Source organism: Sphaeramia orbicularis, chromosome 9 (assembly GCF_902148855.1).
Source record: "Sphaeramia orbicularis chromosome 9, fSphaOr1.1, whole genome shotgun sequence".
NCBI classification, from domain to species: domain Eukaryota; kingdom Metazoa; phylum Chordata; class Actinopteri; order Kurtiformes; family Apogonidae; genus Sphaeramia; species Sphaeramia orbicularis.
In genome coordinates, this window is record NC_043965.1 from 5,151,965 (window position 1) to 5,171,498 (window position 19,534).

The 19,534-nt window shown below is 37.4% G+C and overlaps 1 protein-coding gene across 1 annotated transcript in view; it reads right to left on the reverse strand.

Annotated features, from left to right (window-relative positions):
• fras1 (Fraser extracellular matrix complex subunit 1) overlaps positions 1-19,534 on the reverse strand; it is a 1,008,712-nt gene that overhangs the window by 427,728 nt on the left and 561,450 nt on the right. Inside the window, exon 26 of the mRNA XM_030143455.1 lies at positions 9,899-10,184. Coding sequence (XP_029999315.1) covers positions 9,899-10,184 — 286 coding nt within the window. The remainder of the gene's footprint in view (positions 1-9,898; positions 10,185-19,534) is intronic.

A 19,534-nucleotide genomic window follows, 5' to 3' on the forward strand; every position in this document is an offset into this window, starting at 1 on the left:
AGGATTTTTTTTTTTTTTTTCTTTTTTCTGACACATACACTATATGGACAAAAGTATGTGGACATACTGAATTCAGGTGTTTCTTTTACAACAGACGTCTAGGATACAAAACAATAATGACAAATATTTCACTTGGAAAGAAAAATCTACCATTAAATTTTATGGATATATTATTGTTTTTATCTTAAATCCTCATGAATAGAACATCTTACAGCTGTAGACATGATGTGTCCCAATAATTTTGTCCATATAGTTTATAAACATCAATATTTCCTTGAAGTTTAAAGGGGAGAATTCAATTCAACATGTCCAAAAACTTTTGTCCGTGTAGTGTCGGTCATAGAATGAGCCCCATTGTGTTATATCAACACTATTTTATACATTAAATATACACTATATGGACAAAAGTATTTGGACACATTGAATTCAAGGAAATATTGATGTTTTTAATCCAAAATCATCATGAACAGAACATCTTACAGCTGTGGACATGATGTGTCCCAATATTTTTGTTCATGTAGTTTATAAACATTAATATTTCCTTCAAGTTTAATAGGAGAATTCAATTCAAAATGTCCAAAAACTTTTGTCCATATAGTGTCGGTCACAGAATGAGCCCCATTGTGTGACATAAATACTATAACTGTGTCAATTACTTCTGGAGAATTTGTTCTATCAACACTATTTTATACTTAAAATATACACAATATGGACAAAAGTATTCAGACATGCTGAATTCAAGGAAATATCGATGTTTATATGGATATCTTACAGCTGTAGACATGATGTGTCGCAATATTTTCATCCATATAGTTTACAAATATCACCATTTAATTGAATGTTAATGGGAGAATTCAATTCAACTTGTCCAAAAACTTTTGTCCATATAGTGTCGGTCATAGAATGAGCCCCACTGTGTACCATAAATACTATAAATGTGGAGAATTTCTTATATTAACACTATTTTAAACATTAAACATACACTATATGGACAAACGTAGTGGGACGTGTTGAATTCAAGGAAATATTGATGTTTTTATCTCAAATCAGCATAAACAGGACATCTAACAGCTGTAGACATGATGTGTCCCAATACTTTTGTCCATATAGTTTAGAAACATTCTTTTTTTTTTTTCTCAAAGTTTAATGGGAGATTGCTCTTCCTCAGTGAAATGTGAAGAAAGTAGATGGCCAGATGTGGTAGAAAATTATTATTTATAGTCAGAGCATGAAAAATATTTGAGAAATGTATTTATTTAGAACATTTAAAAAGTCATAGTCATGAATTAAAAAAAAAAAAAAATATCACTGTGTGTTGCATGTAGGGCTGTGCAATTAATCAAAATTCAATTACGATTTCGATAATTACACTCAATTATTACAAAAATTATGTAATTGAGAAAAAACGATTATTAATTTTGAGTTGTTTTAATTCACGCGCACGTAAACTACCATGAGCTGCTTGGCCCCGCCCCCTTCTAAGCTCCAGCTAACAGCTAGCCGGCAGGTCCACCCCACCAGGACAGTTGTACCTAGCGGTCTGGAAAAACAGCAGGAGAATCACAGCAGAAGCGCTCGGTAAACAAAAAACACAGTCAAATTCAGTTGTATGGAATCACTTTAGGTTTGATGAAGAAGACGAAGAGCAAAAAGTGTTTCGTAGTTGTGTCCTCACCGACCAGTAACACAACAAACCTTTTTAACCATCTAACGTTTAAGCACCGCGACCTTTATGATAATCTGATGAAAAACCAAAACACGAAAAAACAACTCTGTCTACAACTTCGTCCGCAATGCAGTCTTGAATCTCCGAATCTCTTTACGCTGCAACTCCCTACCCATCAACATCGGAGAGAAAAGATAACAGACTTCATTGTCCATTACGTGGTTAAAGATATGCGCTCCATTAACACTACTGACAACCGGGGCTTCAGACAAATGGTGAATTCACTGGACAAACGCTAGGTTTTGCCTCCAAGACATCATTTTACACGAACTGCTACTACACTGAACATACTTGAATTTTTTATTTGCACTTTACATGAGTTTTTTTTTTTTTTTTTTTTATTGCTACAGTTCTATGGCAAGTCTCTAGCAGTTTAATTCCAGTGCACTATTTGTTTACAAAAGGAAACATACTTGAATTTACAGTACACTTATTTGCATCCAAAGATTTTTTTGTTTCGTACAAAAGTGAACATACTTTGTTTTGGTGTTTAAAAGTTTTATTTATGTTTAAAGAGTATATTTTACTTGGTTTTGCAAGGAAAAAGAATAAACGGTAACACTTTACTTGAAGGTCTAGTTTATAATGCATTAAGCGCACATTCATAAGACATTATAATGCATTTATAATGCATTTTAAAAGTCATTACAACAGTTTATGATCATGTACAACAACTTATACCAAGGTTAATAAAGTATTATAAGTGTAGGCAGAATGTATTATAAATTCAGCTTTCATAATGTTTTATACATCCATATCAAAGCAGTGTGAAGGAATTTATTTTTTTAGGTGGAGAACTTTTGTTAGGTTTTGTCACTGGTCCCTATACCCATCTATTTTAAGGAATTCATATTTATTAAACAAAAAAAAAAAAAAAAGTATGTGTTTGAATTAACAAAGATTTAGAGCTGCCACATTATTTTTTATTTATGTAAAAAGCAACATGTACCACTTCTATTTACTGTCTCTGTTCTTTTAATGTTTTGTTTTTGCAAAATAAAGAGTTGTTAAGAACACTTTGGTGAATAATTTTTGACTTAAACTTTACTTAGAGAAGGCAGATACTGCTCATACGTCATCATACTTGTGTTATATCATACAATTGATAATGTGTTCTGTAACTCAGGACTTGAGATTCTTCCTACAAACACTGTTGTCACTTTGATATGGATGTATAAAACATTATGAAAGCTGAATTTATAATACATTATGCCTACACTTACAATACTTTATTAACCTTGGTATAAGTTGGTGTACATGATCATAAACTGTCGTAATGACTTTTATAATGCATTATAAAAGCATTATAATGTCTTATGAATGTGCGCTTAATGCATTATAAACTAGACCTTCAAATAAAGTGTTACTGAATAAACAACATTAAGGTTAACAAATAATCGTTTTTAATAATCGGGATTTCAATTATTGCTAAAATAATCGTGATTATTGTTTTTTTCTATAATCGAGCAAACCTAGTAGCATGTTATTGTTTTATGCACATTTATGGCATTTGATTAAACTGTTTCTATCTTATAATTTAATCATGCTTTTAGATGTAAAGCACTTTGGTCTTCGTTATGTTGTTGTAAAGTGCTATATAAATAAACTTTGATTGACTGATTGAAAAAAAATAGTCAATGTTGAGAGAAATTAAGTCAAAACCATCTCTGATGCAGTTTGGAAGCAAAGATAATTTAAACCAAACTAACCAATGCAATGATATTTATCCCAATATAAAACTATATTATGTCCTTATTGTTTTGTATCCCAGACCCGTTAGAAAAGAAACACCTGAATTCAACGTGTCCACATACTTTTGTCCATCTCATGCATTTATCACATCTCTACATCTCTTTTTCTATGGGAAATCCAACCTGTAAGCGTTTGTTTGTGGCTCCGTGCGCTCCACATAATTAGAAAAATATGGCTATAATATGCACGTTTAATCCTATTTGGCGCTCTATGTTTTATTGTCTCAATTAATCTAATGGCTCCAAACTGGGCAGTGGACCATTTTTTGCTAATTCTCTGGCGAGTCGCCACTTCAGACCAGGCCAGCTGAGTCAGGACTGACTAATGTGTTTAATATGTCCATTCCGATTGGCTCGACAGACGGTGGGAGCGGGCCCAAAACGCCGCAGACTTGTCGCTACATAAAACAGCTGCCGTGAGGAAAAAAAACACAAAAAAAACACACAAAAAAACAAGCTGCTGCGGGCTAAAGTCGACAGCGGCTGCAAATATTCCTTTCTCCGATAACAGCAGCTCTTTGGATCCGTGACACGAAGATGAGAGCGGGGTCAGATACAGTGAAAAGGCAGAACAAATGCAAATGGGACTGTAATGCATCTCTAATCCACGCGCAGGTTAATGGAAATGAACTTTCCCAGCAGTAGCTGCATAAATCAAAGAGGGGGCGCTGACAATAACGAGGAGGCTGACAAATGAAATGTCAGGATGCTTTTCATGGATGGAGAGCAGTGAACGCAACGAGTTAAATGTCAGCGCTGAAATAGGTAAATATTCCAAATGTATGTCATGATAAAACACTTTCAGAGGAAGTAGATCAAGTCGTCTGTGCTTGGTTTTATTCAATATATGTGCACGTATTTGAAAAATTTATGGATACGGAGAAAACAGAGCAGTGGGTACAGTTACAAGAATATTTGAGAGGATAACCGACGACTTAGAACAGGGATGTCAAACAGGTGGCAATTCAGGAAGAGTAAGCAGGTATCCTCTGGAAGACCAGCTGCCCCAGTACCTGAGGTGGCCACCGTTCCATCTGCGTTTCCATGGTAACACTACACAACGGTTGCAGCAATACACACTTTCTATGCATCCATGTGAGTAGATGAACCTCAGCTAAAAAAATCAACAAAACCACCTCTGTTGTGCACTTAAATGATATTCATAAATGTGACTCCCTTACATTTTAAGTCTGACCTACCGCCTTCTGTATGAAGCTATGTTTTTGTGGGGTTTTATGTTTTGTTTTTTTTTTTGTTTTTTTTTATATTTTTTTTTTTAATTTTTCATTTCTCATGTAAGAGCTGTTGTGTATGTTTTATGTCTAGTTTTTCGAAGACTGTTTTGTTGAATGAAAAAAAAAAAAAAAAGGCAATAAAATCAATCAGTGTCAGAAAACAGCCACAGTTCCATCTGTGTTGCCGTGGCAACACAACACCATGCTTGTAGCATGCACAACGTCACATAAAAACTCAATAAAACCAACTGTTGGTCAGTAGAAGAGTTCAGGTTCCCATTATAGACCAATATGATCTAAAGTAAAATACCAGCGTAATAACATATAAATAATAATGACTCAAATTTTCTTCTTGGTTTTAATGGGGAAAAAAAAAAAATTACATTATGCCTATAAATAATGACAACTCCAAATTTTTGTCTTTGTTTTAGGGCTATAAAATAACATTGAATTATGAAAATACTTACATGAATCTATTTTTAACAATAAAATGTGAATAACCTGAACAAATAGGAACCACCTGAAACGTCTAATGAATATTAAGTGCAATTTTATCAATATTCTGCCTGTTACTAAATGTTTTGTGCCTTTGTAGATCTGATCTGTAATGCACATGTAGAAATGATACGCTGAGGCATAATGTAATGTAATATTGTTAAAATTGCACTTCTTTTTCTTAGGATAATTTCAGGTTTTTTTCAGGGTACTCAAATCTTTTTTGTTTGGATAGTCTGTAAATGTAAATATTTTCAGAACTGAATGGTATTTTTTTGCACTAAAAAAAAAAAAAAAATGGAGTTGTCATTATTTCTAGGTTATTATGTCATTATTTTACTGATCTGGCCCACTTCAATCAAACTGGTCTGAATGTGGAACCTGAATTAAAATGAATTCGACACCCCTGATCTAAAAGCGAAGTCCATTTTGTTTGTTGTTGTAGACCTGTCAAGTACTTTTCGCTCTTGGTTTCCCTCTAGTGGACACAGAGCTAAAATTCATAATAATATTATGTTATGTAAATATTAACCCTTTCATGCATACTGGTCACTCCAGTGGACAGTTCTTCTCCAGCTGTTCTCTTGTATATTCATGAGTTTTGTTGTTTTAGTTCCATATCAGTCAACACATTGGACGCTCTTGCATCATCCCATACACCGCAATTCATACCATTACTGTAACTTTGGTGTTCTTGATAGACCTGATCTGCATGAACATGTTTGATTGGAAATCAAATGCTTGTTATTAGACTGTAATTAATGTAAAAAAATTTTAAAACAAAAGTCGTTATTTTATGCTATCTTCATGAAGTGAGTAATGACTAGTATTGGAATATGATCAAATGTGAGAAAACATCAGATTAGCAGCATTAAATAAATAAATAAATAAATAAATAAATAAAAAAATAAAAAAATAATGGATTGGATTTATATAGCGCTTTTCTAGACACCCAAAGCACTTGTTTTTATTTCATAGATTTCACACAGTATATCAGTAAATATATGTTTCTTTGCTTGAAATATTAAACGCATGGTGTCCAGCTGAAACTCCACGAAAAACAGGTTCATACATTTTTTTATTTTTTTTTTCAAATGCATTGTTTGTTTGTTTTTTTAATGCCTAAAGAGAAATAAAAACACTCAGGAAAAATTCTCATAAGTCATGCATGAAAGGGTTAAAAATATAAAATGTTTTAGGCGTTTTCAGGAACATGCAGGCCTCTGGTTGCAGGTGAAAAATGAGATTTCAACCTCAAACTTTGTGACGCCGGTGGAGTCGGACTGTATTTTATTTCTTATTCTTCATCTCTCACCGTCGTCTTCATGAACTTACACTGTTTTCTTCTTTTACTTCAGTCATAAATCCTTTCAGACTGATTTAACCTTATACTTGTTGTTGATCCGAAGTCTCAAACATGTCATCTGTCGACTGGTGTAGATTATTTGATGTTCTTATACAACTTATCGAGTGTATTTTCAGGTTTTATCACGTCTGTGTACGTTATGGCACCACTTTGAGTAGTTCCACATAAAAATGATCAAAGCTGAGGAGTCATTATCTCGTATTTCGACAGGTTTAATCGTTATTTTCAGTTTCTCGGGTTCTGACAGTTGCCGACCCCCTGCACAGCTTCAGCCAATGATGCAACAGAAGCACAAACAACAGCAATAGGAACGAAGAAACTGAATATTCTGTCAGTTATAAAAGGAGGAGTGAAGGGTCTTGACAGAAAATGGGCAGACGTGTTGACCCTCTGACCCGTTGTGTTCTATTCAACTATAACGACTCCTCATTTAATTCAGTTCAGGGCTTGGGATGTCTGATTGTCTGCACTATGGATTCTACTGTTTAATATGTATTTGGGGATATGATGAATATGCAAATGCCACATTCTGATCAGCATGTAAAGACCATGAATGAATAAGAGTCAGAAATTCGCACTAAAAAATAAAACCAGTTTTAAAGGAGTGATATTTGGCTATTTTTTTAAACGGAAATCTTCTTCTTTCCAACATTTCGCTGTGGTCTACATAAACTGTAAATCAGGGCTCTCAAACTCATTTTCTTTCAGGGGCCACATTCAGCCCAATTTGATCTCAAGTGGGCCGGACCAGTAAAATAATAGCATAATAACCTATAAATAATGACGACTCCAAATTTTTGTCTTTGTTTTATTGCAAAAAACCCCATTAAATTATGAAAATATTTACTTTTATAAACTATCCAAATAAAAATAACCTGAAAAATCAGAAATTTCCTACAAAAATAAGTGCAGTTTTAACAATACTATGCCTCAACTACAAAGACACTAAACACTTAGCAACAGACAGAAAATTGTTAAAATTGTGCTTAATTTTCTTTAGACATTTCAGGTTGTTCATATTTGTTCAGATTATTCACATTTTATTGTTACAGGACAGTTTGTAAAAGTAAATATTTTCATAATTTAATGTTATTTTTTGCACTAAAAACAAGACAGAAATTTCAAGTTGTCATTAGTTACAGACATAATGAAATACAATTTTTTTCACATAAAACTGAGAAGAAAATATGGAGTCATTTTTTGCAGGTTATTATGCTATTATTATTTTACTGTAGATCATATTGGTCTGTATGTGGAACCTGAACTAAAATGAGTTCCACAGCCTTGACTGTGGAATTTTTGCACTTTGCAAATTCATCCCATGGGCCGGATTGGAACCTTTGGCAGGCCGCATTTGGCCCCCGGGCCGCATGTTTGAGACCCCTGCTGTAAATGCTCTGCTTGGGTCTGAATTCTTCATTCATTCAACTCCACAGGTCCATCTTTAACACTATTTCTGAGTAATGACACCAGAAAGGTGGTTTGGAGCACTGGCCCTTTAAATGCACATGAGCCACTTTAAGCCCCGCCCCCTCCAGGTTATTGGCTGTGCTGCTCTGTCCTGTTCAACCAACAACTGAACGTTTTAGGTAATGGGCTCCAAGTTTGGACATATTTTCAGTAAGCCTCACATGAAATCATGAATTGAAGTCGTATCTGTGCTAAGTCGATGTAGCTGTTTACATTCTCACCTTTACTTAAAGCAGTGATATTTTTGCTTTTTTTTTGTTTAATGGAATTATGCATTTTCAAACATTTCCCTGTGTTCTACATAAACCAATGGAACCCAACCTTTTTTGGCACATTGGCACGTTTTGGCCATTTTAACATCACAAATAACAGTATCATGATACAGTCTACTCTCGTTAAACCGCCCGCCGTTATACCGCCATTTTCGCTCACCGCCGACCAAAACCATTGCACAAAAATCCCCAATGCATTATTCCATTAGCTACCGCCATTTCCGCCTATCGCCATCCGCCAGCCCAGTTCCACGCACAAACAACACTTATACCATTGATTTCCCGACCGTTATACCTCCAGCGTGATTGCCATCGAGTACACATAAATTTTAACAATGCACTGAAACAAACGCGCCAGACGCTGATCGCGACAAGCTACGAGTAGGTCTACAGAACGGCCACCGTTCATTTATCGCAGAACACTCAGTAGGTCAGGATGTCGGGAAGAGGACGTGGGATTAAGCCAAAGCCTCAAGATGATACCGACACGGTATAATAATGCTTAAAATGTTTCCCCCACTTTAAATGATCCCTTACAACATAACAGAATCAAGATTTATTTAGAAACGCAATTAGAACGGGTTAACGGAGGCAGCATAGACATCATATAGTAAAGACATGCACATTATGGACGCAACCCGTTGTAACGCCATTTTCGCTATACCGCCAATTTGGCCGTGAACGGAAGTTGGCGGTATAACGAGAGTAGACTGTATTTCGTGATATATCGTATTGCCAGATTCTTGCCTATCCACACCCCTACTGGTACCACATAGTGGAAACAGAGTTCAAACCACAGTTCTTCCACTAGGGGTCCCCTATGTTAGTTATCAAGGGAGAAGAAATCCAACCAAATCGGTCCTATTTATCGCCAAAACACCAAGAAGATTCGGGATTCGGGGTAAAACCATTATATCCCTGAAACTCCATTTCGGGGATATGATGAAGCCCTCGCTCTTTGATGCTGATGAAGCTTAAGTCACATTGACGACTGCGCCGAGGTTTTATTTTTTACTTTAACCCTTTCATGCACGAATTATGAGAACCATAATCAAGATTTTTTACCTGAGTGTTTTCATTTCTCTTTAAACGTGAAAAAAAAAACAAAAAAACAATGTAATTGAAAACTGTCTTATAAAAAATAAATAAATAGATAAAATAAATAAAAATTAAAAAAAACATTTAAAAAGTAACAATAAAATATAAAAATAATAATAATAATAATAATAATCAGCTGGACACCATGCGTTTAATTTTTGAAGCAAAGAAACATGTATTTACTGATAAATTGTGTGAAAACTCTGGGGGGGGGTTGTGATTTTGGGGGTTTATGCTCAGGGGAGATCTACACAAGGTTACCAATTCATGTCAGAAAAGATATGTAGTGTCTTAAAACTTTCATAAAGATATGTGTAAAAAAAACCAAACAAAAAAACACAAAAAACAACAAAATCCATGAATATACAAGAGAACAGCCGTAGAATAGCTGTCCACTGGAGTGAACAGTATCCTTGAAAGGGTTAAACTTGAAAGCATCACACCACCAACATTCATCACCACACAGCGACCCCACCCGGACCCACCTGGGCTTGTCCTTGTGATGCCTGAACTGGACCCGGCCGCCGCTGACGTCCGTCCAGGTGAAGGTGTCGTCGCTGTTCAACTCTCGGGCTTCCGTTTCCTCTTCGCCCCCTCTGAGCAGGACCAGCCCACCGTTGCTCGGGCCCTGGACCAGCTGGAAGACCAGGTGTCGGGGAACGCCGCCGTCGAGGTCCTTCACCTGCAGAAGGGAGGGCTGCAGAGGGGCGGAGCCACCGAGGGCGACCAGCAGGGACCCGTTGACCTGGAGGACGGGGGGGTGGACGTTCACTGAGGAGACACAAATGGAGGTAAGTTTAGTTCAAGGACTGTTGGAAATAAAAACACCAACACACTTCATTATGGAGTTTTATTTAATCTACAGCATCTGTTTACATTTGTATTGACTTTTAGTTATTTGGTCATTTATTTTTGGTCTTTATTTGTGTTATTTAGAATAGAATAGAATAGAATAGAATAGAATAGAATAGAATAGAATAGAATAGAGTAGAACAGAGCACAATAGAAAAGACTATTCTGTTCTATTCTACTCTATTACATTCTGTTCTGTTCTATTCTGTTCTGTTCTACTCTATTACATTCTGTTCTGTTCTATTCTGTTCTGTTCTATTTTATAGTTCCTGTTCTATTCTGTTCTACTCTACTACATTCTGTTCTATTCTACTCTGTTACATTCTGTTCTGTTGTGTTCTGTTGTGTTCCGTTCTATTTTATAGTTTCTATTCTATTCTGTTCCACTCTATTACATTTGGTTCTATTTTATTCTGTTCTGTAGAAGACCATAGAATAGGACAGAACAGAATGAAATAGAACCAAATGTAATAGAGTAGAACGGAATAGAATAGAAACTATAAAATAGAACAGAACATAATAGAATAGAACAGAATGTAATAGAGTAGAACAGAGCACAATATAACAGAACAGAATGAAATAGAGTAGAACAGATCAGAATAGAAACTATAGAACAGAACACAACAGAATAGAACAGAATAGAATAGAGTAGAATAGAAGAACATAGAGTAGAATAGAACAAAATGTAATAGAGTACAATAGAACAGAACAGAGTAGAATAGAACAAAATGTAATAGAGTAGAACAGAACAGAATAGAATAGAACAGAATGTAATAGAGTAGATAGAACAGCACAGAGTAGAATAGAACAAAATGTAATAGAGTAGAATAGAACAGAACAGAATAGAATAGAACAGAATGTAATAGAGTAGATAGAACAGCACAGAGTAGAATAGAACATAATGTAATAGAGTAGAAAAGAACAGCATAGAGTACAATAGAACAGAATGTAATAGAGTAGAACAGAGCACAATATAACAGAACAGAATGAAATAGAGTAGAACAGAACAGAATAGAAACTATAGAACAGAACACAACAGAATACAACAGAATAGAATAGAGTAGAATAGAAGAACATAGAGTAGAATAGAACAAAATGTAATAGAGTAGAATAGAACAGAATAGAGTAAAATAGAACAAAATGTAATAGAGTAGAATAGAACAGAACAGAATAGAATAGAACAGAATGTAATAGAGTAGATAGAACAGCACAGAGTAGAATAGAACAGAATGTAATAGAGTAGAATAGAACAGAACAGGGTAGAATAGAACAGAATGTAATAGAGTAGATAGAACAGCACAGAGTAGAATAGAACAGAATGTAATAGAGTAGAATAGAACAGAACAGAGTAGAATAGAACAGAATGTAATAGAGTAGATAGAACAGCACAGAGTAGAATAGAACAGAATGTAATAGAGTAGAACAGAGCACAATATAACAGAACAGAGTGAAATAGAGTAGAACAGAACAGAATAGAAACTATAGAACAGAACACAACAGAATAGAACAGAATAGAATAGAGTAGAATAGAAGAGCACAGAGTACAATAGAACAAAATGTAATAGAGTAGAATAGAACAGAACAGAGTAGAATAGAACAACATGTAATAGAGTAGAATAGAACAGAACGGAGTAGAACAGAACAAAATGTAATAGAGTAGAATAGAACAGAACAGAGTAGAATAGAACAGAATGTAATAGAGTAGAATAGAACAGCATAGAGTAGAATAGAACAGAATGTAATAGAGTAGAATAGAACAGCACAGAGTAGAATAGAACAGAATGTAATAGAGTAGAACAGAACACAATAGAATAGAAACAATAAAATAGAACAGAACACAACAGAATAGAACACCATAGAATACAACAGAACATAATGTGATAATTTACAACAGAATAGAATAGAATAGAATAGAATAGAATAGAATAATAGAATAGAATAGAATAATAGAATAGAATAGAACTGTATTGTCACGGTTACAGGAACTATGAAAACCAGTTTAGCAGCTGTTTCTTTTTAGCAGCAAAAACGTTGTATAAAAACATCCCACACCTTTATTTTGCCTCACTTCATCATTTACACATTAGAACGTAGAAAACACAGACATTCAGTGTAATTATTGCATTTCACTAATGCATGCCGTTGGACGGACTGGACTCGTTGGCGGCCGGTTTTGGTCCACAGACCGTATGTTTGACACCGCTGACCTAAAACCATCAAACTAGCGCCGCTGCTGGGCTCAGCTTCATAAAAATTAAACCGTATTAAAGCGCAAAACCCAGCGAATAATCATTTGGAAGCTTTCTATTTATCTGATTAAAACCTTCGTCTGGGTGCGAGTAGGCAGCGGGATCAGAGCAGGTTATGAAGTGATGTATGTGGGAGAAATGTGATGAAATGTGAGCGAGACATTCGGGTCTGGCTGTGGCATTTGAGAGCAGTCGCCTTTAATTGGACGAGACTTTGTCAGGAAACTTTCTAAAGATCAGCTCTTTGGATGAAGCCACGCTCTAATCTCATTATATCTCCTCTAATGACGCCAAAAGCCACTCGGAAAACTCCAAACTTTCAGCCATGTAATTAAATTCACAAATGAAAATCAGTCTATAATTTGAAACTTTTTTTTTTTCACCCCCTGAAGTAAAATAAAATATTTCTTCTGCGGCTATTTCACTTGATTAACTGGTGGATTAGTCGAAGTCTAGAGGCTGAGAAATGTTCATTACTACACCAGAAGAAAGCATTTATCACAACGCCGGCCTGATAATATATTTCTCTATTAGAATTATGCTTTGTCACATTTCATAAATCATGTGGCAATCCGCGGCGTTCCCCGAGCCCTGAAGCGTCTGCGCCTGCAGGATGACAGCCGCTATTTGGACGAAAACGGCAAAAAAGACAAAACAAAAAAAAAAAAAACAGAACAAGGCCGCTCTAATGACTCGACTGTGGAGACGGAGCCCGGTTCACTGTTATTCAGGCGAACCAATTAGTACACGACTAACAGGAAACTCCTCATGTCAGACAGCCAACGGTAGCACTCCGCTCCAACAGTTCCACCGAGAAAAAAAAAAAAAAAAAAGGACAGAAATAGACTTTTACCTCTGCAAAGTGTCACGGTGGCAGATCCTTTTAATAGTGATCTGGCGTTCAGTAAACTCACATTCACATAAAAATAGAACCGAATAGAATAGAACAGCCTAATGAGGAGGACCATTCTGCTTTTGACTTTGACTGTTTTTCACTAATTTGCGTCTGTTTTTTTTTAAACTCTAATGGTTCTGACGCACAACGAGCACATTTCACAAAGTGTAGAGTTGACTTATTAGAACCGCTTTTACTACTTTTACTTCTTTAGGTGTTACCGTACTTTCCGGACTATAAGCCGCTACTTTTTTCTTGTTTTGAACCCTGCGGCTTATACAGCGATGCAGCTCCAGTATAGATTTATACAGGCTAACGGCCTCCAGGGGGCGCTGTAGCAGGAAGTGCAAAAGTGAGACAGACAGGTGGAAGAGGTGATGAAGAGGAGATGTTTTAAGCTGAACTTTTAACAGTCATTTTGTGTGTCATGCACAAACCCTCATCATGGAAAACACACGAAGAAGTGCATATGATGCAGCTTTGAAGTTAAAACCAATTGATGCGTCTGTCTAAGAAGGAAATAGAGCTGCAGCACGGAAGTGCCATTGAGCAACAACGGAGGAGAGATGTAGAAGGAGTGTGACGGAGCTGAGGATGTTCAACCGAAGAACACTGAAGAAGACGACTGCAGTGGTTTAATGAGCAGAAGGAAGATGAACATACAGATCAATGACTGTTCTGGGTTTTTGAACCAGCCTGTTCCTGACGTTTTACTGACGTGTTACAGCCACTGTTTGGAAAAAATCAGTTAAGGTATGGAAATAAATATTTAAATAATCTTTCTGTTTAACATCTTTCTGTGTAAATATCTCATGTCACAACGTGGACAACTTATATTCCGGTGCGACTTATAGCACAGAAAGTATGGTAGTTCTTCTGATCTCATGACCATTTCTCACCATCTTCTATTGTGTGACTGAACATTTTGCAACTACTCAAATATACAGGGAGGTGGAAGAGTTTTTGTTCGCCTCGTGCATTTATGATATGTTATATTAACCCTTAAAGACCCAATGTGACTTCTGTGGCACGTCCCAAATTAAGTATTCTATTTAACCTTTTATCAAGTCATTTATCACCATCTACTGTAATATGATCCTCTGTATTTTGCATTTTTTCAGTGAAAATCAAGTATTTTCTTCTGTTTAATTCACTGATCATGTAGATGTTCATTAAAGCTCAGATTAAAGTTGAAGGTTTTTATATGAGAAAAAGAGAAAACTGAAGTAAAAAATCTGTCTTTAACTGAACATAACCCCAGTGTGTCCATCCACTGTCACTGATCCAAGTGCATGAGTTTGACTGGGGAATCAAGTTTCAAGTTTTTTATTCATTTTCATTAATTAAAAGGAAAAGAAACTTCAATTTTGTTCAGTTTGTGGCTAATTTTGTTCATGTTACTTATTATTTTGTTGATTTATTATTCATTTTTGTTCATTTTATTGATCACTTTGGCTGTTTTAAAAGTGGACATTTGGGTCTTAAAGGTGGACATTTGGGTCTTTAAGAGTTAAAGGTGGACGTTTGGGTCTTTAAGGGTTAAAAACCACTGTTCAGTCACTGAACTCTGCTAAGTATTGTTCCATTCTCCAAACCTACGTGATCAATTTTGTACAGTTTTTTGCTCACATCAGGGTGTTTGCTGTTTTTCCAAATAAAAATTCCAGACTTTTTCAAACCTAGGGATGTCCCAATCTGATCCACAGATCAGTATCAGCTGCCGATCTGGCATTTTTTTTAGAAGATCAGATCAGATTTAGTCATGAGATCGGGCCAATCTGGGCCCAGTTCAGGGGGTGGCAAACGTCCTGCTTCTTCAAATTAAAGTTTCCGAAGGTGCTTAGAGGACTCACTTTCATGAGGTTTGGTTATGATACGTGAGTGGGTTTTTTTCAACCCGCTGGGCTTTCGTGGAATTATTTGACCTGACCCGCCCCGCAAATAAACTGATATTCTTTTGACCCACCCCAACCCGTTTCACATCACTAACACACGGCACCAAACACACCCCCATATAATACCTGGATGGACCTGTCCACAGACGTGCTACAGCAGTGGCAAACATACGGTTCTAATTTGTCCCACAGCATGAATTTGGAAAGTGCAAAAATGATACTAAAGTTAAAAAGAGTCAAAGGAGTCATAGTTGTTTTAGTTCAGGTTCCACATTCAGCCCAACTGTGGTCTCAGGTAAAATAAAAGTATAATAACCTATAAATAATGACTCCAAATTTAAGTCAAAATTTTATTGTAAAAAAGTCCGTATTGGATCAGTATCGGCAAAACTCATCCCCAAACAAATCGGATCGGAAGCAAAAAAAAATCCAGATGGAGACATCACTATTCCAAACTGCTATAGAGGGAATGCACATACGTCACGTCCCCCCTTAGGCCACGCCCCTCTAAGTCAGACTGAGTGGCAAAAACAAACCAGCTCAACATGGCGGAGCATAGTAGTAACTACAGCGAGACCGAGAAAAATGTGGAATAAAACATGAAATTAAAGACAGTTGGACTGGACATGGATCCATACAAGCTACCAAACAACAAGTGGTCCACGAACACTGATCTGTGACAGAAATCACCTATCCTGACATTTATATGAACCTGAGTTCAACGTCAGGAAAATCCCCAATGCAAAGGCTGAAAGCATCCAAAAGCCAAAGAGTTGTTGACATCCTCGTCATCGTTAATTAGAGGATTCCAGCTGGTGAGTGCTTTAATTCAACATACTATTGTTTTGGAGGTTTTGTGTCAGTGCAGACGTATTTTCTTGGCGGTGATTTGGGCGGTAAAGGCCCAGCAGTAGTGCTCACAGTTCACTACTGATTTACTGGAGTTGAACCCTTAGTATTGACCCAAGTGAGTGGATGATCTACTGGTACTGTGGAGATTTAAGGAGAGTTCACATCAAATACTGGATCCAACACAGATCCAACAGCTGTGTACTAGAGTAGCCCCTTATTTGGAAAACTAGGTTAGCCTCAGTTTAAGCTAGTTTATAAATCATGTAGAGCACGAGGTTCAGAATCACACAACTGAAGACACAAACGTTTCAGTTATGAAATATAGAACTAAATGACAGATGCTAACATTAAAGCTTTACTAAGAAGTAACGTTGGCCAAAATGATATGTAATTTAAGGTATGATTTTACGCAAGAATAAAGTAAGTAAGTAAGTAAGTAAGTAAATTTTATTTATAGAGCACTTTTCACAGACAGAGTCACAAAGTGCTTTACCAATTCAAATCAGAATCAAATCAAGTTTACAGAGACCCAACAGAATCCTTCAGGAGCAAACACTTGTGGTTGGTGACAGTGGCGAGGAAAAACTTCCCTTTAACGGGCAGAAACCTGGAGCAGACCCAGACTCCTGAAGGATGGCTGTCTGCCTTGACCAGTTGGGGTTAAAGAGAGAGAGTAAAGGAGGAGAAAAGAGAGAGCGATAGAGATATAGAGAGACTGGGGGGGTGGGGGGGTGGGACACATGGAGTACGTTATGATGAATACATAGAGTGTAGTCAGTCTGTGGTGGTCCTGGGTCAGGTGGGAGACTAAAAAGCCTTTTTGAACAGGAGGGTTTTGAGGTGTTTCTTAAAGCTCTGTACAGAGTCCATGGACCGTAGGTGTAGAGGCAGGTCATTCCATAGACGTGGTGCCACAGCTTTAACAGACCTGTCACCACGTGTGCTAAAACAGGTCCGTGGAACCATCAGCAGGTGCTGTCCTGAAGACCTCAGGCTACGAGTCAAGCTGTAGGGCTGGATCAGGGAAGCAATGTATGGAGGGGCCTGGCCATGTAGGGCCCGGAAAGTTAGCACCAGAATTTTGAAATGAAGACGATATAGAACAGGAGCCAGTGGAGAGATTTAAGGATGGGAGTGATGTGGGTTCTCCTGTTTGTGCGGGTCAGGAGCCTGGCAGCAGAGTTCTGGACAAACTGTAGATGGGCAAGCTCCTTCTCGTTTCAGCATGTGAACAGGCTGTTGCAGTAGTCTAAGCGAGAAGATACGAAAGCGTGAACGATCATCTCGAGCTCATTGATGGACACCATAGATCTGAGTTTGGAGATGTTGCGTAGTTGGAAGAAACAGTTTTTAACTAGGTGTTTGGAGTAGAATTCTAAACATGTCCTGGTCAAAGATGACACCCAGATTCCTCAGTTTGGTCTTTACCGAGGAACTCAGGTCTCCAAGGTGATGTTTGGTCCCTGGGATTGCACTGTCCGGGGCAATGATGAGGGTCTCAGTTTTGCTGGAGTTCAGCTGGAGGCTGTTATCATTTAGCCACTGCTTCAGCTCTGACAAGCAGATGATTAAGGAACTCAGTTTGTGGGGCTGAGAGGATTTAAAGGAGCAGTATATCTGGATGTCATCTGTGAATAGATGATAGGAGACATCACTGTACTGTCGGATAATGTGGCCAAGTGGGAGGACATAGAGTAAGAATAGCACTGGTCCCAGGACAGAGCCTTGGGGCACACCACACAGTAGATCCGCTGAGTCAGATTGGAAGTTGTTTATTGACACAGTGAAGCTTCTGCCGGTCAGGTAAGAGGAGAACCAGTCTAGCACAGGACCTGACATCCCTACCAGGTCCCTCAGTCTCTCAATCATTATGGTATGGTCCACTGTGTCAAAGGTCGAGGAGAGATCTAGCAGGACCAAGACCGTGGATTTCCCGGAGTCGGCCGCCATCAGGATGTCACTAGACACTTTTAACAGTGCGGTTTCTGTTGAGTGGCGTACAGCATAAATTAATGTTATCTGACATGAAATGTCAACCACAAATCCAGGTTTTGTTGCCTGGATTCCAGTTATTTCTCTGAATTGCAGCGATCCATCTGCTTCCTCTGTCTTTGGCTTTAGGTCTCCGCTAAAACGATAGCTCCCAGTGCTTTTTAAACCTATTTGTGCGATCAATGACACAACAGCTCTTCCCCACTTTTTAGATTGTACTAAAGTTTTCGCAGTATTCAAGCCAAAGCCGCTACTCATCTCCCTTTTTCTGCCACTCAGTGGGTGTAACCGTGGTGACTTCCGCTAGCGGTGACGTTACATGCATTGCCTCCCCCCAGACCTTGACTTTTATCCTGTCCAGGCATCTCATTTTCTTTGTGTATTCAGTACAGAGCAAATGCTCTGGAACTGGTCCATTTGCTGTGAATTATGTCCAATCTATTTTAAATTGGGCCAATCACAAGTCTTGGGGGCGGGTGTTTTGCAATGCCTCGTACGCACTGACTTATTTTTGTCGCAAATGACTCAGTTCCAAGTCCCTTTACAACTGTTGTCGGTTGTTTGATTCAAAGGTAAGGACTGAATTACGGATTACACACTGTATTCTTACATTTCTCTGAAAGCGTCACATCTGTCTTATCTGTGATTGGTTTACTCGGCACCTGTTAGTCCTGCCTTCGTGTTTGGATTCAAACCCCGCGATTTCAGATGGATTTCTTATTGAGAAAGACTGTATTTTACACTTTACAGCACAGGTGTCAAACTCCGGTCGTCGAGGGCCAGTATCCTGCATGTTTGAGATGTTTCCCTCTTCCAGCACACCTGACGGTCGTTATCAGGCTTCTGCAGAGTTGGATGATAGGCTCATCATTTGAATCAGGTGTGTTGGAAGAGGGAAACATCTAAAACATGCAGGATACCGGCCCTTGAGGATTTGAGTTTGACACCCCTGCTTTACAGCATTCAAATGACTGTAACTCCTGAACTGTTTGTGCTAGCCACAAAATTCAAATGGCATTAAAAATCTGAGATCCTGAGCTTTCCAACACTATACAACACTTTATGGCACCAATGTGGGGCTCTGTTACAAGTAGAAAGGAACTGTTTCAGAGACGTCCACACAGGCTAAAAAACGCCTGGAAATAACAACAAATACGAGGCCGTAATATGAATACTGAATGTTCATGACTAAAAAAGCATGTTTGAGCAGATGTAAAATAGTTGAAAGTTTATTTCTGTAATCTCAGAAAGTCTTATTATGGACATTTGTGATAATAAACATGCTAAAAATGTCAAGTCCATTTTTTCTTTTTTTACTAAAACACACTGTTTTAAGCCTTTATTAATTATATAATAACACTGGGTTACAAAAAAATGTTTTTTGCA